A 26,772-nucleotide genomic window follows, 5' to 3' on the forward strand; every position below is an offset into this window, starting at 1 on the left:
CCGGACAACAAAATATTAGCTCAATTTCCTGTCCTGCGCAGTGGCGTGGCAACAACCATGGCGGTGGCTGACAAATCTACAAAAGAGCGGTTATTATTGGTACTGGACGATTTAGAGGTGTTATCCAGGTACGATATTATTATTTTCTCAACCTTTAATAACTGTTATTTTAACAGCCATTCAAATGATCGAGTTTGTCGCTAATTCAAAAATGCCTTTGCCTACGTTTCTTGTTCTGAGTGTATTGTTAGCGACCTGAGTTGTACCAAAGATTTTTATAACTAAACCAAGAGAGCACAGCGTGTCGTTTCCAATGGGAACAAATGAGCCATTGTGGGCATAATGGGTAAGGAGGGGTGCAGAGCAAGCACGAGTTAGTGAGATCCTATTGGCGCGTTCTAGCGGCATCTGCATATTTCCGTTAGGGAACGCCTACTGTAAATTGCGCGTGTGCAATAACTCTTAAACAACTATATTTAAAAATAAATACAAACTTTTGCAAAAGGTAAAGTCTACAAACCTTAGTCCACTCTGTTTATAACATATTCTAGTTTTGGGAACAGAACTGTATTGAGATCAAATGATTTATCGATTTCGCCCACAATCCATCTCGTTCTATCTTCTCCCACTGCCCGCCCTTGGGCTTCATCTCACTACCATAGGTGAGGGGAAACGCCAAGCGGATGCTTCAAATGTATCCATCCAGTGAAATATCTGTCTCATTGTTCTAGCTGTGGTTGTACACTCAGAACCAGGGTCCGGTTTCCCAAAATAATTTTAAGACTAAGTTCATTTTAGAACCATAGTAACATTTTAAGGCTAAATTCAGTTTAGGATTCTAAGATTAATTTATCCTTAAAATGCTTGTGGGAAACCGGTCCCAGAAACGTAGGCATTTATAAATGGGTTGGATTTATTGAATGGATAACCTGGTCTCAGAGTATGTTGTATTATTCTGTAAGTAAATTCGAAACACTCCATATTGTATATGTGACTTTTTTTATGTTATGTATTAATATGTGAATGTCCATCACCCATTTATGATATGTTACAAACTACAATTCGTATTATGTTATGAATTTTCTAAATGTACATTACAAATGAGAAAAATGTACAATATTTAACGAATTTGAGAAATGTACAATTTGTTCGGAATTTGCAAAACATATGTTACAAATTCTAGCTAGGTGGCTAATGCTAGCTGGGTTAGGGGAAGGGTTAGTAAACATGCTAAGTAGTTGCAAAGTAGTATGAAGTTGAAAAGGTGCTAAAAGGCTAAAGTTGCCTGTGATGAGATTCAAACTCTCATTTCGGTTGCTAGACATTTGCGTATTATGCCCGACAATCCCCCACCTTTAATTTTTACCTTAAGTAACCATCTGTCTTGTGACCATATATCTGAGATACATACAGAATAATATGAAATGCTCTGAGACCAGGTCTGAATGGATGGTCAGGAGGACTATATTAACTCATCTTTGCAAACGCAATGTTCAAGTAACTGATTGGCAGTAATTTATTATATGGTCATTTTCTCTGTCAAGTATTGTCTTTCAAACTGAGATGTTCTGTTTTCTCTCCATTATCATGCATGGAAACTAAACCCAATATTACTCATATTTCAGGGAATTGATAGAGATGCTTGCACTGTCAAGGAGCCAAAAACTCCCTCAAGGAGGTGAGGACACTCAGGTAACAGGCTAACCCGAATAATGGACTAAAGGAGCTTAACGTTACTCCGTAGGACCTTAGATATTCTGTTTAAAGTCAAATTGGCTTTGGAAACCAAAACAGCCAAATAATCTAAACGTGAATCAATTGTGGTACGGTTCTAGAAACATAAATCCCGTTACTTTCATATCACGTAAGAACTATTTCACAAATGCAAAATACACACTTAATGTACACTGTTTTAACCGGTTTTATCACAGTTGCAGCCAACAGTATTTTTCAGTAACAACACGTTTGTTGTGTCCATCTCCCAGTTTACACATGTTCGTAGACGCAGATGTCTAATTAGCACAGATTGTCCACTCTGTCTTCTGTCTGTTTTCTGTAAAAAAGCACTAACACTGAAGGGGTTTGATTAATCTCGCCCAGGGTACACTGGGCAATGCACGGTCACTTCAAGGGCTAGTAACAGGCATCTGATTTAGCATAAAACTGCATAATGTGTTAAATATATAGACAGGTTGGTTGTTTAGCAACAAAACCGACACGTGTGCAACTACGGGGCATAACATACGAATTTGGCTTAGATTGACAACATGTAAACTATATTTAGTTTCCAATGTTTATTGAAAACATAAATACATTTGCACAATGGGTACTTGTTGCCAAAAAATATGTGAACACCCCTTCAAATTAGTGGATTCAGCTATTTCAGCTACACCCGTTACTGACAGGTGTATACAATCGAGCACACAGCCATGCAATCTCCATAGAAAAAACTGGAAGTAGAATGGCCTTACTGAAGAGCTCAGTGACTTTCAATGTGGCACTGTCATAGGATGCCACCTTTCCAACAAGTCAGTCTGTCAATCTTCTGCCCTGGTCAACTGTAAGTGCTCTTATTGTGAAGTGGAAACGTCTATGAGCAACAACTGCTCAGCCGCGATGTGGTAGGCCACACAAGCTCACAGAACGGAACCGCTGAGTGCTTTAGCGTGTAAACTCATCTGTCCTCGGTTGCAACACTCACTAGCGAGTTCCAAACTGCCTCTGGACGCAACGTCACCACAAGAACTATTTGTCGGGGTTTCATGAAATGAGTTTCCATGGCTGAGCAGCCACACACAGGCCTAAGATGCTCAATGCCAAGCATCTGCTGGATTGGTGTAAAGCTCGCCGCTATTGGACTCTTGAGCAGTGTAAACGCTTTCTCTGGAGTAATGAATCGCGCTTCACCATCTGGCAGTTCGACGGATGAATCTGGGTTTGGCGGCTACCAGGAGAACGCTACCTGCCCCAACGCATAGTGCCAACTGTAAAATTTGGAGGAGGAATAATGGTCTGGGGCTGTTTTTCATGGTTCAGGCTAGGCCCCTTAGTTCCAGTGATGGGAAATCTTAACGCCACAGCATACAATGACATTCTAGATGATTATGTGCTTCCAACTTTGTGGCAACAGTTTGGGGAAGGCCCATTCCTGTTTAAGCATGACATTGCCCCCGTGCACAATGCGAGGTCCATACAGAAATGGTCTGTTGAGTTCAGTGTGGAAGAACTTGACTGGCCTACACAGAGCCCTGACCTCAACCCCATTGAATGCCTTTGGGATGAATTGGAACGCCGACTGCGAGCCAGGCCTAATTGTCCCCCAGAGTCAGACCTCACAATTGCTCTTTTGGCTGAATGGAAGCAAATCCCTGCAGCAATGTTCCAACATTTAGTGGAAAGCCTTCCCAGAGGAGTGGAGGCTGTTATAGCAGCAAAGAGGGTGACCAACTCCATGTTAATGTCCATGATTTTGTAATGGGATGTTTGATGGAATGTGTCCACGTACTTTCAGCCATGTAGTGTACATTTGGGAGGAGGGGGGGGGGGTGCCCCCTTGTCAAATTGAACAGTAATCTGCACCACTGTCATATATGTTCCATAAAATAAATGTTTATTTTCTAATTAGTTTTCAATGGGAATGCAGATTAAAGCATTTTTTATCAAAAACAATCACTTTTGCATGTGAAAACACAATCTTACTTTGTACTACACATGCTTAATTACGTCACTTTTGTTTTAAGCCGACATTGCCCTGGGCTTTGAACGGAGCACCTGGCTCATGCCAGGAGGCAGCCCAGTTCCAAATCAAATGCAGTCAACTCTCAGCCAGTGCGAACCCCCTACATGTTTTGGAGTGAAAAAATGTATTCCTCGCTGATATGAAAAACAGGGTCCTTATTCTTTCAAAACTGTATCGCAAGCGATGCGTGTTAATGTTCAGACCGAGCGTTGGGGGTCTTAAACTCCCCCGTACAGAAGATGCCGTCATGACTCTTATGTGTAATGTAATGGAACTGAGAGTCAGGATCAAGGGCTAGTAACAGGCATCTGATTCAACATAAAACTGTACAATGCGTTCGCTATGTAGACAGGTTGGTTGTTTAGAAAAAAAAGACAAGGTTGGCTAAGATAGTTGACAACATGTAAACTATATTTCGTCTCCAATGTTTATTGAAAACAAATACATTTGCACAATAAGCACTTGTTGTCTCTGAAATACATTGTTACAGTTGTGGGTTAGCTAGTGAATTTTAGCCATATTAACATAGATGTGATATCAGTCAAAACAAGACATGATATCAAGAACAAGATGAAACTAGCTGAAACAAGCCACTTATGATTCCCCACATAGCTAGCAACAATGACAAGAAGTAGCCATCTGGCCATCCAGAATCACAACAGCACACAGACTTCTGCCCCATTGAAGCGTGCACATCATTTTTGTGATGTCAACTAACCCGTCTATACCTTTTTTATTTTTATGTAGAAATATCGCTAATAGTCACATAATTAAATGTACACTATACCACTAATAAAATGTAGTTCTTATTTTACATGTATTGTGAAATAGGTTTTTGAGTCTGCCTTTTCTCCATACAACTCTGACTTAATCGTAGTCTATACATTGCAATGTGCATGCAATAGATGTCAGAAGTCTAAATGGATGTGTTTTGCTGTGGGCAGATCCTGGAGCTGCTGGTACAGAGAGACAAAGAGTTCCAGGAGCTGATGAGGGTGGCACAGGAGCAGGGCAAGGTGCACCAGGAGATGCAGGTCCTTGAGAAGGAGGTGGAGAAGAGAGACAGCGACATCCAGCAGCTCCAGAAACAGCTGAAGGAGGCTGAACATATACTTGTGAGTACAGCAGAGCTGAGGACAAATGAGAAATCCTAAACATGCAATTGGAACAAAACAGCACTTTGTTTCTGACTTTGATTCAACCTAACCTTTTTACCCAAACCTCTCTTCTAGGCGACTGCTGTATACCAAGCAAAGGAGAAACTGAAATCTATTGATAAGGCCAAAAAAGGTGAGCCTGATTTTTCACAGCATTCATCTGAATAGCCGGAGAACTTTATGATAAATACTACCAAAGATAATACATGGAACTAAAAGTACTGTTGTCTTTCAGGGAGCATCTCCTCAGAAGAGATCATCAAATATGCCCACAGGATCAGTGCCAGCAATGCAGTCTGTGCCCCTCTCAACTGGGTACCAGGTATGTCCTGTTTCTGCCCATTTGAGCTTCTGTTATGCTGTCTTCGATGCCCTCTATTTTTCAACCCCCACCCCCGCCAGATCCTCCTTCCCTTGCATGTTCCTTCTCTCCAGACTGGAAATTCCTCTCCGTACTGATGGGGAATATTTGAACCTCAGTCTCTGTCATAGCCATCACTTGCATTCACAATACTACTGTAATTACTCTTCAATCAACTTCATGGCATATTCCTTATAACAGGTGATCCGCGTAGACCTTACCCCACTGACCTGGAGATGCGCAGTGGATTGTTGGGTCACATGAGCAACCTGCCAACCAATGGCGTGAATGGACACCTCCCTGGAGATGCACTGGCAGCTGGGAGATTGCCAGGTATGCTTTCGGTTTGTGTGGTTCCTCCTTTCGACAAATGGAATCAACTGTTTTTGTCTTTTCCTGGGATCTGTGTGTTTTGATATGTTTCTGTGAAATATACTGTAATACTAACCCTATCACTGTTTAATTACTCTTTCTTACCTCCCTTCATCAGATGTGCTCACCCCCCAGTACCCCTGGCAATCATCAGATGTCTCAGTGGGCATGCTCCCCCCTCACCATGGCAACGACTTTGGGCTGGAGCCCCCCGGCCACAACAAGGAGAACGAGGATGACGTGGAGGCCATGTCTACAGACTCATCTAGCAGCAGCAGCGACTCGGACTAAGTGTGTGTGTCTGTCTCTGTCTGCCCATCTGTGTGTGTATATCTGACTCCGATTTGGGAATTGGACACACCCAGTACCTAGTAGAGCCAGCTATCCATCACACCCATAACATTTACGATAAGCATCAGTTGATACAGGGTTTGCTATCCGATATAGCAAACAACTACATAGAATCCAGAGAATATTGAGAGATACTCATCTCATGGTCTTGTTTTTCTCTGACCCTCTCTATTACCGGCTTGTTGATAAGACATTTGTACAACACTATCTGTGATCCCCAATGTAATATCACCAGCTCTCTCTAAAGTCCACTGTTTCAGTTCAGGGTGTATTCATTAGTCAGATTCGGTTTGCAATGAAAACAAATGTTTCTATTGACAAATTTGGGTAGGTCCCGCCCCGTTTCGTTTGGTTCCTAGAGTAAAGGTTTTCGTTGCAAAATGTTTTGCAAAAGACAAAATGTTGTGCAATGGAATCTGACTAAGGAATACACCCCAGGGAAATGTCTGGTACTACGTGACTGATAACAGACATACTCCTTTCGTTTGCTATCAGGTTCCCCTTTATTTGTTTCTTTGCTGGGTTTTTTTTAGACTGGCAATGGGGAATAGTGTTGAAAAGTACATGTACCTTTTGTGTAGGAAGGAATATAACAGTATTTCATTTTAAAAAATAAAATGTTGCTGATTCGAACCCAAGTGCTCCTTATCATCTCTGCTATTGCTGAAAACATGTCACCAGGAGTGGATTTTGAAATTGTAGTTGCACTTACTTGAGTTTTCTCTTTTTTTTTCAAAAGTAAAAACAGCTTATTTCAGGCAAGATTCATCGAGCACACCTTATATTCTTTATATTGAAAAACTGCATATTAATTGACTGACTTGTTGCTCCATGTGTAAATAAGGCTGTATATATTGTAGTTTTTTTTCAGGCTTGTAAATAAATACAACTTTTGAGTAAATACTTTGTGTGGTGCTGATATTCTTGATACAATTTGACAAGACATTGTATAGTTTTAAGTATGCGCAATGTGGAGTTGACTTGACCATATGTATTTATTTATAGCCTTGTCTTCAAATTGTAAAGACCATGGAACGTGCACCAAGCCTGTGTAAGGGGTACTTGGTTTACTACGCATGCGCCCAATTTATTGTTCGCTTCAGGGAAGGAAACATGGCGGCGTCCCTGATTTGTGGCCGATTTTCGGCTAGCCTGAGAAATTCTGGGGCTAGATCGACACTTACCACTGCATCCAAGGTAAGTGTGCATTGGGGAAAAAATGGCACGAAATCCGGCTGCCTGTAGCTGTGATTATTATTTTGCTGCCCCATCTTGGACGTCCAAAATTCCCCCAAAAGAGACAGGGTCATATTGACATTAGCTCATCGCCATTGAGGCTGCTAGGAAACTGGCTATGCTAGCTACCTAGACATTCCTCATGTTTATCTCACTGTCTAGCTAGTTACTTTCACTTGCTAGCGATGGCATAATGAATGTATTCATAAACGACTAAATGTATTAAAATACTAGCCATTTTGGGGGTTCAGGGATTTGCGTTTGCTAACAAGATTTTCCGCTCACATAGTTCTAAACACAGTGACCTCCAACACCAAAGCGCCGACGTCAGAACGGGATGAATGGAGGCTATGCGACATCGAGGCTGTCGGCATCTGAGATTTAGCTAAATAGGTTAGCTACAATAGCCAGCTAGCTAACTGTCCAATTTATAAGATTTAGTGGGCCTTTTATACATTCGAAAAACGTTTTTGGTGTCGATTCAATTGACGTCCAAATGACATGTTTGATGTATTTCTCTTTCATATCCGCAAACTTCCACTATTGACACAAACGTTACTCCACATTTGTGTTGTGTGCATCTGTGTGTGCCCTTTTGTATGGATGTAGCAATTTTCATACAGTGTCCTTGCATAGACGATGTACTCCCCCTGGCATGAGTAGGTACTGTAATTTCACTAGTGTTAATGTACCCTCCTCTCCCTAAATCACTTGCTCTATCCCATTCTCACACTCTACTCCCTCTCTCAAGGTGCTGGGTGGTTCCTCTGGACTGCTTGGGCCTCAGCAGCAGTCCCCCCATCTGCAGCAGCAGCAGAGGAACCTCTCCCTGCACGAGTACATGAGCATCGGTCTGCTCAAAGAGGCTGGTGTCTGTGTGCCCGAGGGCAAGGTGGCCAGCTCACCCGATGAGGCCTACTCTGTTGCCAAGGAGATTGGTAATCCATAGCCTAATAGGATGTGGGCAAATAAATTGCAGTAGAGTAAATTGGGGATAAACACTTTGAATTGACAGTAGGCCTATAATTATGTCAGACCAGGTAGTAGTGAGTCTGTATGTATTAACTAACCAATCTTCTTTGATGTTTGGCTGAGTCAGGTATGGTCTGAGAGTGGGATGTATACTGTAATCTAGGGATACCCCAGTATCATCGTAGTGCAATACTGAGAGCAAGAGTTCAAACGACAGTAGGGCCGGGACGATACCAGGATCACAATGCTCGTTAATGTCGTGGCATGGAAACTAAACACAAAGTGGATTTGACTTCTTTAGGAAAACAGCCCTAATGTTGTCTGTCATCCACGGTCACATTTATTTTCAAAAGCTGTAGCACACAATATTTTACATACTGCAGGTTTTTAAAGGACTAAAGAGTTTGGTCTGCTTCGTGTTTTCATTTTTTCCATGGAAAAAAATATTGCTGTACTTGTATCGTCACAGCTCTATAAGACAGTTTAGGGCTGGGGCTAGGGCAGTTTAGGGCTGTCCCCAACTTATATTTTTTTAGCTTACGAGCTATGACTGCTAAAGATATCTAGGGATGGTTCACTGAGTGCTCACATCCCAAAATATACACATTTCACCTGACATGACCATTACGCACATTACACATGGTGGGTGTGGAATTTAAATTTAAAAAAAAATTCAATTCACTTTTGCGCATAGTCAATCACAGAGGTGGGAAAAAGTACCTAATTGTCATACTTCATTTAAAGTAAAGATAATAATAGAAAATGAGTCAAGCAAAAGTGAAAGTCACCCTGTAAAATACTACTTGAGTAAAAGTCAAAGTATTTGGTTTTAAATATACTTAAATATCAAAAGTAAATGTAATGACAAAAATGTCAAGTATGAATAATTTCTAATTATAAATATTAAGCAGACCAATAGGCACAACTAAAAGTTTTAAATTTACAGATAGCCAGGGGTACACTCCCAACACTCAGACATAATTTACAAACGAAGCATTTGTGTTTTGTGAGTCCGCCAGATCAGAGCCAGTAGGGATGACCAGAGATGTTCTCTTGAATTAGACCATTTTCTGTCCTGCTAAGTATTCAAAATGTAACAAGTACTTTTGGGTGTCAGGGAAAAGCACAGTATTTTCTTTAGGAATGTAGTGAAGTAAAAGTTGTCTCAAATATTAATAGTAAAGTACAGATGCCCCCAAAAACTACTTAAGTAGCACTTTAAAGTATTTTACACCACTGCTTAATCATAATCAGAGTTACACTACATGACTAAAAGTATGTGGACAACTGCTCATTGAACGTCTCATTCCAAAATCATGGGCATTAATATGGAGTTGGTCCTCGCTTTGCTGCTATAATAGCCTTTGTTATTCTGGGAAGGCTTTCCACTAGATATTGGAACATTGCTGCGGGGACTTGCTTCCATTCAGCCACAATAGCATTAGTGAGGTCGGGCAATGATATTAGGCGATTAGGCCTGGCTCACAATCTGCGTTCCAATTCATGCCAAAAGTGTTCAATGGGGTTGAGGTCAGGGTTCTGTGCAGGCCAGTCAAGTTCTTCCACACCGATCTCGCTTTGTGCACGGTTGCATTGTCATGCTGAAATAGGAAAGGGCAATCCCCAAACTGTTGCCACAAAGTTGGAAGTACAGAATCGTATAGAATGTCATTGAATGCTGTAGCATTAAGATTTCCCGTGACTGGAACTAAGGGGCCTAGCCTGAACCATGAAAAACAGCCCCAGACATTGTTGTTCCTCCACCCAACTTTACAATTAGTGCTATGTATTGGGGCAGTAAGCGTTCTCCTGGCATCCGCCAAACCCAGATTCGTCTGTTGGACTTGTTGTGAAAAAATTCTTACACAGAGACACTCAAAAGTCAATCTTAAATGAATCATTGTTTGTCAGAGCGCTGGAGAGGTTCCAACCAACTGAATGCACCATAGTACACATGTCAATCAGGTGCTCTCCCTGGGCAGACTCAGCAGTTGTCTTATATAGAGCTATACACAGACAAGTTATTTTTGCATGATTTAGAATAATTCATTAATCATTATCGTTTTGTTTTATTCATGTGACCGACCAATACTGTTTTATAACATGTGACAGACCAACACCCCACAAGGCTTCTCCTCTTTAAACTGATAACTTTCGTTAGTTCTCGAAACGTCTCGGCGTACTGCCAAATTACAGCTATTGATAAGTGGGGATTTGTACAGTCAGCCACTTGCATGAACACAGAGATTGGTTTATAGAACAGCACATAAATAGGACTCAGAAAGTAGTTACAAGAAAAGCACCAACATTCAAATTCCCATTACAGACTGCCAGATGGTGAAGCACCAGAGAACACGTTTCCACTGCTCAGGAATCCAATGGAAGTGAGCTTTACACCACTCTAGCCGACACTTGGCATTGCGCGTGGTGATCTTAGGCTTGTGTGCGGCTGCTCGGCCATGGAAACCCACTTCATGAAGCTCCCGACGAACAGATCTTGTGCTGACGTTGCTTCCAGAGACCGTTTGGAACTCGGTAGTGAGTGTTGCAACCGAGGACAGACGATTTTTACGCGCTATTCGCTTTCCACTGCTTCATTGGACTCTGGAGCAGTGGAAACACGTTCTCTGGAGTGATTAATCACGCTTCACCATCTGGCAGTCTGACGGACAAATCTGGGTTTGGTATATGACAGGAGAACGCTACCTGCCCGAATGCATAGTGTCAACTGTAAAGTTTGGTGGAGGAGGAATCTGGGGTTGAGGTCCACATGGAAAGGGTTTGTCGATCGGTGTGGATGAGCTTGACTGGCCTGCACAGAGCCCTGACCTCAACCCCATCGAACACCTTTGGGATGAATTGGAACGCCGAATGTGAGCCAGGCCCAATCGCCCAACGTCAGTATCTGACCTCACTAATGCTGTTGTGGCTGAATGGAAGCAAGTCCCCACAGCAATGTTCCAATACACAAGGTCAACTTACTAAACTAGTATACAATGTGTATTACCATGAACTTCAAATAGGCCTACCGGTAGACATTTATGTGTTAAAATAAATATGTGGGTGAACTCCGATTGCTGGTCACAGTGAAAAAGGCCATGCTCCCATTACTTTCATGTGCCTTTTTTTTTAAGGTGGGTAAATGCCGATTATCTTACACTAGGCCTACACCACTGTGGGTAGCCTATCCTCTCAGCCAAGGCAATTTTAAACACATGAACACACACAGAATAGGTATCCTACATTCAATTTAATACATGAGTTGAATCAAAGCACATTTTACACCCTAAAGTTGACTATAATTCATGAGTTAATGCTTGTTCACAGATTGTGTGACATAAAACACTACCTTTCTTTCCTTACATTAAGGACATTTATGAGTGTTTGTCATTATTAAGCATTTTAATGAAAATTACAATTAAATTACAACATTGACTTAAACCCTGTACTAATTATGGATCTTGAAGATCTCTGAAAATGCACTGTAAATGAAACTATGCCTACGTAAAATGTAATGATGGTTCGCTGTGAAAACCGTTCTCATGGGCACATAAATCCCAAATAATGTAGACCTATGTCATTGCGAAATCGAATGCTTCTATCCCAAAGAGTTAACTGTAGGCCTACTTTCATTAATGTAAACTTGTTGGATGAATTGGATGTGCAATGGTGTCTAGCTATAGACTAGTTGTCTAGTGACATCATCAATCATCATCAGCTGATCCAGGAAAGAAAACAAGTTTTGATAGAAAATAATGACTCTAAATAAATGCTACTACTTCTGGCCGCGGATGTCACGGAAAATGCGTAGACCTGAAACAAAGCAATGAGTGCTCTAAACAATTGACTGACAAAAGCAAATAATGATAAATCGACAGATACATCGAATGCATTGGAATAAAGGCTATTTTTATCAAATTTGAAAATATGCCTTCAGAGGAAAATCTATGCATGAAGGAGCTGAGGCCGAAATTCAACTTTTTATTTATTTGACCATTTTTTTAACAAGGCAAGTCAGTTAAGAACAAATTCTTATTTTCATTGTCATTTGCGGCCTAGGATGGGTTAACTGCCTTGTGCAGGGGCAGAAAGACAGATTTTTACCTTGTCAGCTCGGGGATTCGATCTGCAAACCTTTCGGTTACTTTCGGTTCCAACGCTCTAACCACTAGGCTACCTGCCACCCCCATTACTGGATGGACAGCGACCATGACAGAGAGCTGGGGGTGTTCGTTTCATTGGGAGATTTTCATATTTACCACTGCATTTTAAACAAATAGGAGAATGGTTAGATTAGCATTATTTTAGGGGAGCTGAGCCTCCCCACTTTGCACCCCGTAGTTCGCACCATGATGTACTGTTGAAGTCGGAAGTTTATGTACACTTAGGTTGGAGTCATTAAAACTATTTTTTCACATTTCTTGTTAACAAACTATAGTCGGTTAGGACATCTACTTTGTGTATGACACAAGTAATTTTTCCAACAATTGTTTACAGACAGATTGTTTCACTTATAATTCACTTTATCAGAATTCCAGTGTGTCAGAAGTTTATATACACTAAGTTGACTGTGCCTTTAAACAGCTTGGTAAATTACAGAAAATGTCATTGCTTAAAAAGCATCTGATAGGCTAATTTACATTATTTGAGTCAATTGGAGGTGTACCTGTGGATGTATTTCAATGCCTACCTTCGAACTCAGTGCTTCTTTGCTTGACATCATGGGAAAATAAAAAGAAATCAGCCAAGACCTCAGAAAAAATTTGTAGACCTCCACAAGCCTGGTTCATCCTTGGGAGCAATTTCCAAACGTCTGAAGGTACCACGTGTACTATTGTTTGTACAGATTAACAAGTATAAACACCATGGGACCACGCAGCTGTCATACCACTCAGGAAGGAGATGCATGCTGTCTCTGTCACCCCCGTGCACCGTGAAGCACGGGGGTGGCAGCATCATGTTATGGGGGTGCTTTGCTGCAGGAGGGACTGGTGCACAACACAAAATAGCAAAAGCAACAGTCAGTCAGGAAGTTAAAGCTTGGTCGCAAATGGGTCTTCCAAATAGACAATGACCGCAAGCATACTTCCAAAGTTGTGGCAAAATGGCTTAAGGACAACAAAGTCCAGGTATTGGAGTGACCATCACAAAGCCCTGACCTCCAATCCTATAGAAAATTTGTGGCCAGACCTGAAAAAGCGTGTGCGAGGCAAGGAGGCCTACAAACCTGACTCAGTTACACCAGCTCTTGTCAGGAGGAATGGGCCACAATTCACCCAACTTATTGTGGGAAGCTTGTGGAAAGCTACCTGAAACGTTTGACTGAAGTTAAACAATTGAAAGGCAATGCTAACAAATACTAATTGAGTGTATGTAAACTTCTGACCCACTGGGAATGTGATGAAAGAAATACAAGCTGAAATCAATCATTCTCTCTACTATTATTCTGACATTTCACATTCTTAAAATAAAGTGGTGATCCTAACTGACTGATTTTTACTAGGATTAAATGTCAGGAATTGTGAAAAACGGAGTTTAAATGTATTTGGTTAAGGTCTATGTAAACTTCTGACTTCAAATGTATATAATTCTTTATGACCATATGTAACTCTGTGATTTAATTATGATTGACTATTGATGTTAAATGTTTCCACACCCAGTGTGTTTAGTGGTGAATAGTGACGTGTATATTTTGGGATATGAGCACAAGTCTGTTTGACCTAACGAAGATCCATTTCGGATCGAAATAATTGTCAACAAAGAGGTGAATTGGGAGCAAAAACAGTGAACGGGCCTTCTTGTTCTTTACTACTATTCTTTATTAGCCCAGCACCTAAGTTAAGGATGTGCGTATGACCACAAACTTTTCTAATGAGTAGGACTAAACTATTCACTAAGTACTCATTGCTAACACAATTTGTTTGGTGGTGGATACAGGTTAACTTAACAGCAACAGTCTAGTCATTTAGGGGCTTATGAGTGCATGCTTCTGCTAAAATGGTTGTGTTTGACCATGTTTTGTGTAGTTTGTTTCATACACATTATCTTTGTATAAGTGTCCGGCATATCTGTAACAGTTACTGTCGCGCTCTCTCTCTCTCTCTCTGTGTGTCTCAGGCACCAAGGATCTGGTGGTGAAGGCCCAGGTGTTGGCTGGAGGCCGAGGCAAAGGCACATTCGAAGGAGGCCTGAAGGGAGGAGTGAAGATTGTTTACTCGTGAGTGTCAGCGACATCTCTTTTCAAACTGCACCCACATTTCTACTCTGTCTGACCATGGCAATGTCAATTCTTCTTCACCTCTCTTACAGGCCAGAGGAGGCCCGGGACATCTCCTCTCAGATGATTGGCCGTAAGCTGTACACCAAGCAGACAGGCGAGCAGGGCCGTATCTGTAACCAGGTGTTCATCTGTGAGCGCAGGTACCCCCGCAGGGAGTACTACTTCGCCATCACCATGGAGAGATCCTTCCAGGTGAGGCCATTCTCCGCCTCTCAGGTGACAACAGGTGACACCGACAGATTGGTCAGTTGTGTGAATCTTGATTTAAGAATGTTGTTGGTGATGTTACCACTAGATGGTGTAGTGGTAAAGGACATGGGTATGGACATGTTGGAAATGCTTGTGCTCCATGGGACTTGGTTGTCCTGCTGTAAAGCTGTATGCAGTTAGTCTTTTCACTCAAAAGGTTAGAGATGCCAGTTGTCATTCCAAATCGAACTTTATTTGTCACATGCGCCGAATACAACAAGTGTAGACCTTCCTGTGAAATGCTTACTTACAAACCCTTAACCAACAGTGCAGTTCAGGAAGAGTTAAGAAAGTATTTACCAAATAAACTAAAGTAAAAAATAATAAAAAGTAACACATTAACATAACAATAATGAGGCTATATACAGGGGGTACTGGTACCGAGTCAATGTGCGTGGATACAGGTTTGAGGTCATTTGTACATTGAGAACTTGATGACCGATGGATCAATTCAATCTTTTGATAAATTTGTGATATTGCTGTGAGAATTATGTTCCATTAATTTGCTCCGTTTCAGTTTGATTGCCACTTGCCACTCAATGACAGTGTAAAATTATTGGTACTAATAATCTATCGGACCCTCCCTCTGAACAGGGCCCCGTGTTGATTGGCAGCTCTCAGGGGGGTGTGAACATTGAGGATGTGGCGGCGGAGAATCCCGACGCCATTGTGAAGGAGCCGATCGACATCATGGATGGAATCAAGATGGAACAGGCGGTTTCGGTACAGTTGGGATCGGGTTGTAAAAATACCTAGTCAGACAAGACAAAAAGCGCATGTCAAACTCTTGATTTGTAGCTATTTTGGAGCACGTTTAAGCAAATGCTTGTGGCAACATTTACTGTATATTTATATTTGGTCTGTCTCAAGTTTCTCTCTCGAGAAGAGCCCTAGAAGCCTCAAAAGGCCTCAGAATCTTGTTAGTTATCCCTTCACGCAGTCTCTTTCAAAGTCAGGGTTGAGTTTGATACAGTCTGTGATGCTCATTCAACATGCCATCTCACTTAGTACATGTCACATGTGCCTGCGGGGTTTCCATGAACTGACACATCCTGTCTCTCACATTCACTCACATACCTCTTATTGTATTTTGTTCCTCCTCTCCCTCACGTCCTCTCACCTTCAATTGAATTCAAAGTGTTTAACAAGCTGGGAATACATTACTTAGTGTTGCCAAAGTATATATTTTTTCAGTCGCTCTCATTTTCTCTCTCCACTTTCTCTTTCTCCAGATTGCCACGAAGATGGGCTTCCCTGCTGCTCTGATCGGCGACGCAGCGGCTAACATAATCAAGCTGTACAACGTCTTCATGAAGTACGATGCCTCCATGCTAGAGATCAACCCCATGGTGGAGGACGCCTCTGGCCAGGGTACACACACATACTTGCTTTTCGTTCCCAGTGATGTTGTTCGACACGCAAGTGTTAAGTGCTGGGTGAGAGAGTTGCCAGTCAGTGTTAAAATCTTGGTTGTAGGCTTCTCCCATCGATCTATTACTCACTGTTAATCATGCTCACTAATGCACTCCCAGTGAACATATGCTTATATGTACTTCTAAGGACTTTGTGGTTATGGACTGAATTTACCAACCCCAAAAGAAGAGTTGATTGACAGCAGGGATTGCCAATGATGGCCCTTTGACGCTACTACGCCAGCAAACCATACCTTTGGTGATATAGTGTATCTGTACACCACTTCAAATTAGTGGTTTTGGCTATTTCAGCGACACCCTTTGCAGACCGGTGTATAAAATGAAGCACACAGATATGCCATAGACAAACATTTGCAGTAGAATGGCCCGTACTGAAGAGCTCAGTGACTTTCAACGTGGCACCATCATAGGATGCCACCTTTCCAACAAGTCAGTTTGTAAAATTTCTGCCCTGCTAGAGCTGCCCCGGTCAACTGTAAGTGCTGTTATTGTGAAGTGGAAACGTCTAGGAGCAACAACGGCTCTGCCGCAAAGTGGTAGGCCACACAAACTCACAGAACGGGACACTCACTACCGAGTTCCAAACTGCCTTTGGAAGCAATGTCAGCACAATAACTTTTCGTCTGGAGCTTCATTAAATAGGTTTCCATGGCCGAGCAGCCGCACACAAGCCTAAGATCACCGTGCGCAATAACAAGCGTCGGCTGAAATGGTGTAAAGCTCGCTGCCATTGGACTCTGGAGCAGTGGAAATGCATTCTCTGGAGTGATGAATCACGCTTCACCAACTGGCAGTCCAACGGACAAATCTGGGTTTGGCGCATGACAGGAGAACGGTACCTGAACCAATGCATAGTGTCAACTGTAAAGTTTGGATCAGGAGGAATAATGGTCTGGGGCTGGATTGGGCTATGCCCCTTAGTTCCAGTGAAGGGAATTCTTATGCTACAGCATTCAATGCCATTCTAGACAAGTCTGTGCTTCCAACTTTGTGGCAACAGTTTGGGGAAGGCCCTTTCCTGTTTCAGCATGACAATGCACCCGTGCAATAAGTGACGTCCATATAGAAATGGTTTGTTGAGATCGGTGTGGAAGAACTTGACTCGCCTGCACAGAGCCCTGACCTCAACCCCATTGAACACCTTTGGGATGAATTGGAACGCTGACTGCGAGCCAGGCCTAATCATCAGTGCCCGACTTTATTAATGGTCTTGTGGCTGAATTGAAACAAGTCTCTGTAGCAATGTTCCAACATCTATTGGAAAGCCTTCCCAGAAGAGGGGAAGCTGTTATAGCAGAGAAAGGGGGACCAACTCCATATTATTGCCCATGATTTTGGAATGAGATGTTCGATGAGCATGTACTGTATAGCCATGTAGTGGTCTGTCTATCTTATCTATACCTCAACCCACTGAACCCAGATTCATCCTTGACATGTACAGTACAGCCAACAAATGTTACACAGTAAAGCGATGTCACCTTGGACCAGTTATAACAAAAGGTTCCCTCAAAGTATAAATGGATATCTGCCGCTGGGTTGTGTCGTAATGAAGTTACAGGGTCATTGGTTTTGTCGTCCAATGATGATGCCAGCCATCTTTGGCTCAGCCTCTTTCTCTTGTGTTCCTCTGACAGTGATGTGCATGGACGCCAAGATAAACTTTGACTCCAACGCGGCGTATCGCCAGAAGAAGGTGTTTGACATGCAGGACTGGACCCAGGAGGATGCCAGGGACCGACAGGCAGCCAAGGCTGACCTAAACTACATCGGCCTGGATGGATCCATCGGCTGTCTGGGTGAGTGCCACAACACACCCACCACTGGTTCACTGTACCACACACCTAGCTTTGGTTCACTGTAGTAACAGTAGTGATAGACATGTTTTGTTATTCATTCTATACACTGTGTGCGTGTGCAGTAAATGGGGCTGGTCTTGCCATGGCCACCATGGACATCATTAAGCTGCATGGTGGCACTCCCGCCAACTTCCTGGACGTGGGGGGCGGAGCTACAGCCCACCAGGTGATGGAGGCCTTCAAACTTATCACCTCCGACAGGAAGGTAAGGACTGAGAGTGGGGGACACTTGTCACTGTAACTAGCATTTCTCATCTCTGGTGGTCATTGAAGAACCATTAAGCTGCAGTAGGTATTCACTGTGGCACAAGCAGGCACAGACATGTCACGTATTCCACAGGCCTTCACCCTGACCTCTAACCACTGACCCCAACTGGAACGGCATGGCTGGGTATCTGGGTCATGAGCAGCCTGCATCTTATACTAATGATGTTTTGATGGGGGGTAGTGGTAGGGATGAATTAAGAATTCATGATGTTTGGACCTTCATGAAGGTTGTGGTTATACAGTTGAAGTCGGAAGTTTACATACACTTAGGTTGGAGTTGTTTTTCAACCACTCCACAAATTTCTTGTTATCAAACTATAGTTTTGTCAAGTCGGTTAGGACATCTACTTTGTGCATGACACAAGTAATTTTTCCAACAATTGTTTACAGACAGATTATTTCACTTATAATTCAATGTATCACAATTCCAGCACAGTCGACTGTGCCTTTTAAATGGAAAATTCCAGAAAATGATGTCATGGCTTTAGAAGCTTCTGATTGGCTAATTGACATAATTTGAGTCAATTGGAGGTGTACCTGTGGATGTATTTCAAGGCCTACCTTCAAACTCAGGGCTTCTTTGCTTGACATCATGGGAAAATCAAAAGAAATCAGCCAAGACCTCAGAAAAAAATTGTAGACCTCCACAAGTCTGATTCATCCTTGGGAGCAATTTCCAAACGCCTGAAGTTACCACGTTCATCTGTACAAACAATAGTACGCCAATATAAACACCATGGGACCACGCAGCCGTCATACCACTCAGGAAGGAGACGCGTTCTGTCTCCTAGAGATGAACGTTCTTTGGTGCGAAAAGTGCAAATCAATCCCAGAACAACTGCAAAGGACCTTGTGAAGATGCTGGAGGAAACCTATACAAAAGTATCTATATGTACACAGTAAAACGAGTCCTATATCGACATAACCTGAAAGGCCGCTCAGCAAGGAAGAAGCCACTGCTCCAAAACCGCCACAAAAAAGCCAGACTACGGTTTGCAACTGGACAAAGATTGTACTTTTTGGAGAAATGCCCTCTGGTCTGATGAAACAAAAATAGAACTGTTTGTCCATAATGACCATTGTTATGTTTGGAGGAAAAAGGGGGAGGATTGCAAGCCGAAGAACACCATCCCAACCGTGGGTGGCAGCATCATGTTGTGGGGGTGCTTTGCTGGATGAGGGACTGGTGCACTTCACAAAATAGATGGCATCATGAGGAAGAAAAATTAGGTGGATATATTGAAGCAACATCTCAAGACATCAGTCAGGAGTTAAAGCTTGGTCTCAAATGGGTCTTCCAAATGGACAATGACCCCAAGCATACTTCCAAAGGTGTGGCAAAATGGCTTAAGGACAACAAAGTCAAGGAATTGGAGTGGCCATCACAAAACCCTGACCTCAATCCTATAGAAAATGTGTGGGCAGAACTGAAAAAGCGTGTGCAAGCAAGGAGGCCTACAAACCTGACTCGGTTACACCAGTTCTGTCAGGAGGAATGGGCCAAAATTCACCCAACTTATTGTGGAAGGCTACCCAAACATTTGACCCAAATTTAAACCATTTAAAGGCAATGCTACCAAATACTAATTGAGTGTATGTAAACTTCTGACCCACTGGGAATGTGATAAAAGCTGAAATAAATCATTCTCTCTACTATTATTCTGACATTTCACATTCTTATAATAGTGGTAATCCTAACTGACGTAAAACAGGGAATTGTTGCTAGGATTAAATGTCAGGAATTGTGAAAAACGGAGTTTAAATGTATTTGCCTAAGGTGTATGCAAACTTCCCACTTCAAATGTATAAGGAAACTTTTCAGTAGACGCATCTCCTAGTAGGTGTGTCTTGACAGACATGTCTGGAGATACCTGTAGGATATCAGTAGGAGGGCCCATTCTGGGGGTGACTTTTAACACTGGTGGAAGCTATGGGGTGACATTTATCTGGGAGATTTTAAATGGGTGATGACTTAAGGGAACACCTATGGGCGTACACATGCTAGTGTACATAGCCTGAGGTGTGAGGTTTGATAGATGGTTAAAAGCTCACTGGTGGTAGATTTGTGGGTAATGTTGATGCTTATGATTCTGTTGATGCTATAGGATTTTTAGGTTTTGGTTGTTAATGGTCCTTTATGGATTTGTCTTGTTTCTACAGTCCATATCTTCAGTCATGTTTTCATGGTCAACATCTCTGTTTGTGGTCCTCAGGTGCAGGCCATCCTGGTGAACATCTTCGGTGGCATCATGAGGTGTGACATCATTGCTCAGGGCATCATCATGGCTGTTACAGACTTGGACCTGAAGATCCCCATTGTGGTACGGTTACAAGGTAAGACTGACCTCCCTCATGGAGTCATCGGCTACAGCACTGACATTTTGGCACGGTCACCCAGTGACACACACACAGTGGGCCGGGAGAGAAGGAAGGGGTGACACCAGGGCAACAACGGAGCGTGGCCTTTTAAAGGTCAAAGAGCAAGCTGCCTGTCAGGATGGGCTTTTCTACTACTTCCACACACACACACACACACACACACACACACACACACACACACACACACACACACAACCTGTGCTGTGGGACCCTGTAGCTCCCAGCTTTATTCCAGATGTACTAAAATAGATTGTGTGTATTTATACAGAACTCAGTAACTCAGTTAAACTAAATGTAATTGGACTAAAATGATTGCCTTCACAAACAAATCATAGACTTCTATTTTACTGTATGTCTTTTTGAGCTATTTTTTCCATTCATGCAGCCCGGGGGATCATCAACTAGAATTTTTCATTTTTCTTGAATGGACGATTGGGGGGCCCGGAAAATATCTACAAATAATTTGTATACTGTAAATGGACCTCGGGGCCCTAACAGATGTAATATTTAACCTTCCTTACATTTTTATACAATCACATCTCCTTTATTATGCGAGGGAATACTTAGGAACAGATTTCCAAAATGAAAATCACATGTAGCCGATTTTCTGATGTTTTTAGTCTTTTATATGATTTATTATGAACTAAAACCAGTTGGGGAACCGTATGTAATGTTCAATGCCTTGCATGTATTGAGGCTCTTTCTTCTGCAAAATGTCCTTATCAATAATGATCACCTACTCTAATATGAAATGTAATCTAGACCACATTTATACCAAACACTATCAGCAACTTACATGAGCAGTTAGAGTTAAGTGCCTTGCTCAAGGGCACATTGACAGATTTTTTTTACCTCGTCGGCTCAGGGATTCAAACCAGCGACCAATGCTTTCAACCACTAGGATATCTGAAAGAATATAATAGGACTGAAATGATGAAATTACAGATTAAAAGAGAACCAAAGAGCTTTGGAAAAGATAGAGGCTAAAGAGAGACTGCTGCTCTGCTGTGTTTCAGGATCCAGAGTGGACGATGCCAAAGCTTTGATCGCTGCTAGCCCACTGAAGCTCCTGGCCTGTGACGATCTGGACGAGGCCGCTAGAATGGTGAGTCACACACCTCTCCCCCTTTCTCTACCCAATTCAGTCCCTCTAAGCACCTTGGGCGTTGTATGTTTGGTACAGTAGGTCTATGTGGAAACTAAGGAATGTCATGCACCGTTTGAGGGTCCAGAGTAATGGGGTTTGTTTGAGACAAGGGGCACCAACAGGGTAGTGTGGGTGTCCATTGGAACTGTCAGGGTATAGTGACAGTTTAAATGCAGCTCATCGCCATCCTGCCTGGCTGAAGTGACACAGCCTGAGTTTTATGGCTTTTATTTCTGGTGGCGCTAACAGCAGTGGCATTCAGAGCAGAGGCCCCCTTCCTCTTATCTCTCCCTCAACCTCTAGTCTGGCTTAGCTCTCACTGACACCCACCATCTCGCTCCCTTGTTTTTGGAGTGATCTACTCCAGAGATGAGCATCAGTTAGCCAGCACAGTGGCAGCTTGGCATGACCACCAAATGGAAATTGCAGCCCCTTGCAATCAAAACCTTTTTTTAGCTTTGTTAGTTTTTTTGTACTCTTATTGTTCCCTGCCACTGTTTAGCTCTGTGTTTGTGTTAAACTATCCTCTTTCTCTCTCTCAGGTTGTAAAGCTTTCTGAGATTGTGTCGTTGGCTCAGGAGGCTCATGTGGACATCTCCTTCCAGCTGCCACTCTAAGCCACGCCCCCTAAACCTCGACACCCCACCCCCAACCTTTCGAACAGCAAGAAGAGCCTCTCACTACTGAGCGAATACTCCAATACAACACGGCCCACCAACTTCTCTGTTAGTTCTGATTCTCTCTCTGTGGCAAGGCTCCAAAATACACATGTGCATACACACCACTAATGTGGGAATTTTTGCTCTCCTAATCTCGACTTTCCTCCCTCTCTGTTTTGTTATGTATGCCATGGCTAGTGTGTATTGTCTGTTCAAATGCAACACATTAACATGCTTTTCAGATCAGACACGGGGGCGTTCCTTCAGATTATTCCATTATTACTCCCTCTGTTTTCACAATGATTCCTAGTTACTTCCTCTTCCCCCACCTCTCTCCTTCAGCTCCCAGAATGCCTAGCTCTAGTCATAATGCACAACCCCCCCAACCTTGCTTGTTTCTTTGAGAGGGTGATAGACCTATCTATTTACAGGTACATTTTGGGAGAATTTCTGCTGTCTGTAAAGGTACAGCTAATTCCCCTTAGGCTTCATTCCCCTGGATCACTTGGCTAGAGAGAGTTATGTCGCTGTCAGTCATAGTCCTCTCCCCTTTAAATCTCTTCCATCTGCCCCTACAGGAGAGGCTTTTACTGAGTGCTTCTGAGAATGGGAGATGAGATGGGGAAGTTGGCCACTATGCAGAATGTAGCTCATCAGACCCTAGGGGATAACACTTGAGCTTATACATTGCTGTTAGGAGGACCTCTTATGTCACTCATTTAATTTCCATGCAATTTTGAATGCATAGCTGGATAAAAGCTTTCTAGTACTCTCGTTTTGAACTAGTAAGAGTTCAATTCTTTGTGTGTGTTATCAAAACTACTGCCTATCTGGTTGTCAGCATGTTTGTGTATTTGTCTCTTCCTTCCCCTCACTCTCCCCTATAAGAGCCTGCTACAGTGTATGTGTAGTCTGCCACTATGTCATGGGGAAAACCTTTTTCACTTCAAATGACAACACAAATGGGTGTGTGCAGTGTCCTCTCAACTAAACTGTTAAAAGATTGTAATTAAGTCCTCTCCATATCTCTCTCTCCATTCCTATCTCTCTCTGTTACTCCCTAGCCCTCAGAACACAGAAACAGTTATTGTGAGTTGTCAAGACATTTATTATATCTTGTAAATAACGAGACCGCCGTTATCTTCTGTAAAATATTTATGCTTCTCTTGGGGAGTAAAAAAAAAGAAAAAAGAAATGTTTGTTTTAGTTTTGTTGCACTTGTACGGTACTTACAATGTGAAAGTTGTCTGCATCTCGTATGGCTGTTTGGCAACAAATGACAACAAAAGCAACAGAGGAATTCCTAAAGCACAAATAAATATAAAGACCAGGCTCATGTGATGCCAAATTAGGTTCTATACTGTGAGACATTAGCATAAGTGTTAGATTCTTACATTTTCTACATGCCAGACAGTACATGTATTTCAGTTACATAATAATAAGTCATTTTGGCTTCTATTCTAATTTCTGTTCTAACCAATGGACGATAAAGTTGTATTCTATTCCATCTCCTAATCCACTGGATACGTACTATGTTAAAAGTTTAAAAACAGGATTGTGTCAGAGCAGGGTTACCTCCTGTTGCCAGCACCGTCTGTCTCTGTATGGCACATGTGGACTGTGGCATTGGTTTTGACACGCTTCAAGGATACATTCGCCTTGAGCATCCTTGAAGCCAGGGCCCACAGCATATCAGGAGCTAAAGGCTGTGACCCAGTGGGTTATCGCTGTGTGGGTGGACTGAGTTGGTATACACTGTACTGTAATAAGGTCTTGTGGGTCGCACGGTGATGGGAGTTTGATTGCTGGAGACGATATTTTGCATTGCTTTAAGTACGTAACCTCCCCGTTGGATCCTTTTCCCCAGAGCTGAAGATTTGAGTCACATTCTGCGCAAGTGTTTCTTTACCTCTACTTTACTCACACATTTTTGTGGTGACCCTCCCTTCACATTTCTCCCAGTCGATCGTGAATGATAATTATTTGTTTTACCAGTGAAACGCCCATTCAGCATCTGAACGCCAACCATTTGATCTCAGTTTCACGGAGTTATGCATTTAGATCTTGAGTTGTACAGTGTATTTTTAGAAGCAGTCCACAGTTTTCTGAATGATGTTCAGTAAATTAATTTTTAGAGCAGATGGTGTTAAAACGGTAGCATACCTCCTGCTTTGTTTCTATCGAAGCACATATTTGGCCTAGTGTTATTTTCTGAGTTTTGGCCACGAGAGAGAAATGCAATCATTCGCACAATCATCCTAAAATCTCATGAGTTTTTTTTTGTCTTGCAGTATCATTATACTATGCTATTGTATTTGGTTCTGTTATTCAGCTTTGATGCAACTTTATTAAACAAGCACCATTTGCCAGAGTAGCCTGTTTTCTAGGAGTAGAGCACAGAAGCTTCGGGGCCTTTAGCTGTCAGGAAGATGGGCCCAGAAAAGTCGGATTCGCAGCCAATGTTGCTGGACATTTCTTTAAATGTTGAGAAGGAAGAGGAAAACGATGTAGAGTCTGTTATTGTTCACTTACTGCTTCAACACACACACACACACACACCATGATATTTTTCCAGAGCTAGCAGTTGAAGACTGGACTGCCTGGCCCTGATTATAAATATACTCTATATTTGTCCTTCATAAACCTGTTCATGCTCGGGATAAGAATATGGGTAGCCTGAAGGCAAGAACAACACAGGAATTATGGAGATGTTCCCATATTTTAAAGGTAGGGGTGTGTCTCTCATGGCTTCATACATGCGACAGTGGCTGCCAGCATAAAAAGCTATTGATGTAAAATGCATGAGATGTCTTATTTCTATTTGAAGGTGATTGAACACAACCAACATGAAGGTGAACAAATGCTTTTGTTATCATGTAAAATACCTATAGCAAACCTTATGATTCTCATGTGTTTTCTGTTCAGGGAAAGTTGCATGTTTGAACATTGAATTACCTATTTTACATACTGCCTTGGTTCAGTTAGCAGTGTTCCCCTCTAGCCTTGATCATAGGTTGGCTTGTCAGTGTTAAAAATATCAAAGCTGACTGTAATCATACAAAGACCCCTGGCAGACGCATTGAATGTATACCTGTAAAGAATGATGCCGGCACGCACACACAATCACTAACGCCCCTCATCGAAGGAACTGCTTTGAAGCCTTTGCAGTAAAAGAAAAAAAAAAGCTGCACTGGATAAATTGGTGAAAGACCCCCGACAGAGACATGTCTCTCTCCTCTAATTGTCCTTCTCCCGCACTCCTTCCTTCTAGCCCGTTTATACATGGTTCTAACATGCGGCTGTTGTCCTGATCTTGTCCACATTCTGATTGTGCCCATTTGTCGACAGGTGTAGACAATCAAAAGACACATTGTGAACAGATTGTGGTTAGATTTTCCTGACCACCTCCGGAGGTACTAGAAGACGCATCTGATATGGATAGCCTTGAAGTGTAAAATTATCATAACAATTAAGTCATACAAATTTGGCCAACCTCCCTAAAAAGAAGTCACACCGGCCAGTTAAGGTAGTAATTATGGACAACGATAACTCCAGACTTAAGATCACTGTCTTCATTAAAAACCAAATGCCTGCTGGTACTGTGATTGGATGCCACAGTCCAATCAAAATTAGATGACGCAGAGATATTGACCCGAATGACAGAAAAATGGTTCCCACGTCCAAAGCCAGCACAAAATTCAGCCAATGTCACTCAAAAGAAAATTAACTCTAGGTCAGGCTTCTACTGAGGTCTGCCATGTAGTGGGGAGAGGGGCACATTAAGTAATTTGGATTAGGCTTCGTCTAGTGTTAAGGCCCTAACTCTAGCTTCATGCACACATCCTGGCTCATCCCCTATGCCTCGACCCTAACCGTAGCTTCATGCTCACAGCTCAACCCTAACCCTCGTTTCATCTCCACATCTTGGATCAACCCTAATCCTAGCTATATGCTCTAGCTATACCGTGACGCATATCTTTTCACATTAAATGCAATGTATTGACTTATTCGTCACGCCTAAAAAGCTTACCAGACTGACGCTTATCAGTTGGTAGCAGGCTGACAAGGAACAGGCCCAACTCCAGACTGTGAACACATTTCATGCAGACAAATATCTCCCAGACACTTCTATTCAACTGTCTGAACCAACGACTCAGCAAAGAACAGCACCATTAAGTAGACAGTGGCGTGCATTATCCCTGCCGGTCTACCGGTGCATTCAACTAAACTAAATAAACCCAGACACCTTGGAACTTTGTCTTGTCCTAATCTGAGGGTGTGGAGAAGCAGTGTCACATCTGTCTTTTGAAGTGA

The 26,772-nt window shown here is 42.4% G+C and overlaps 2 protein-coding genes across 2 annotated transcripts; both read left to right on the forward strand.

The window, feature by feature from the left end:
• The first annotated feature begins 31 nt into the window (after positions 1-31).
• med4 (mediator complex subunit 4) lies at positions 32-6,881 on the forward strand. Its single transcript, XM_024408053.2, has 7 exons — positions 32-128; positions 1,626-1,692; positions 4,684-4,854; positions 4,972-5,029; positions 5,132-5,218; positions 5,459-5,590; positions 5,748-6,881. Exons 1-7 carry the CDS (start codon positions 58-60, stop codon positions 5,918-5,920), a joined length of 759 nt encoding a protein of 252 aa, XP_024263821.1. The 5' UTR covers positions 32-57; the 3' UTR covers positions 5,921-6,881.
• A 143-nt stretch (positions 6,882-7,024) lies between these two features.
• On the forward strand, positions 7,025-24,827 carry sucla2 (succinate-CoA ligase ADP-forming subunit beta). Its single transcript, XM_024408062.2, has 11 exons — positions 7,025-7,177; positions 7,968-8,154; positions 14,306-14,405; positions 14,498-14,660; positions 15,312-15,440; positions 15,950-16,088; positions 17,785-17,946; positions 18,069-18,211; positions 20,487-20,607; positions 21,669-21,757; positions 22,342-24,827. The coding sequence occupies exons 1-11, from the start codon at positions 7,094-7,096 to the stop codon at positions 22,414-22,416; spliced, it is 1,392 nt and encodes a 463-aa protein (XP_024263830.1). The 5' UTR covers positions 7,025-7,093; the 3' UTR covers positions 22,417-24,827.
• Positions 24,828-26,772: the final 1,945 nt, after the last annotated feature.

Source organism: Oncorhynchus tshawytscha, linkage group LG03, assembly GCF_018296145.1.
Source record: "Oncorhynchus tshawytscha isolate Ot180627B linkage group LG03, Otsh_v2.0, whole genome shotgun sequence".
In the NCBI taxonomy this organism is placed as follows: Eukaryota; Metazoa; Chordata; class Actinopteri; order Salmoniformes; family Salmonidae; genus Oncorhynchus; species Oncorhynchus tshawytscha.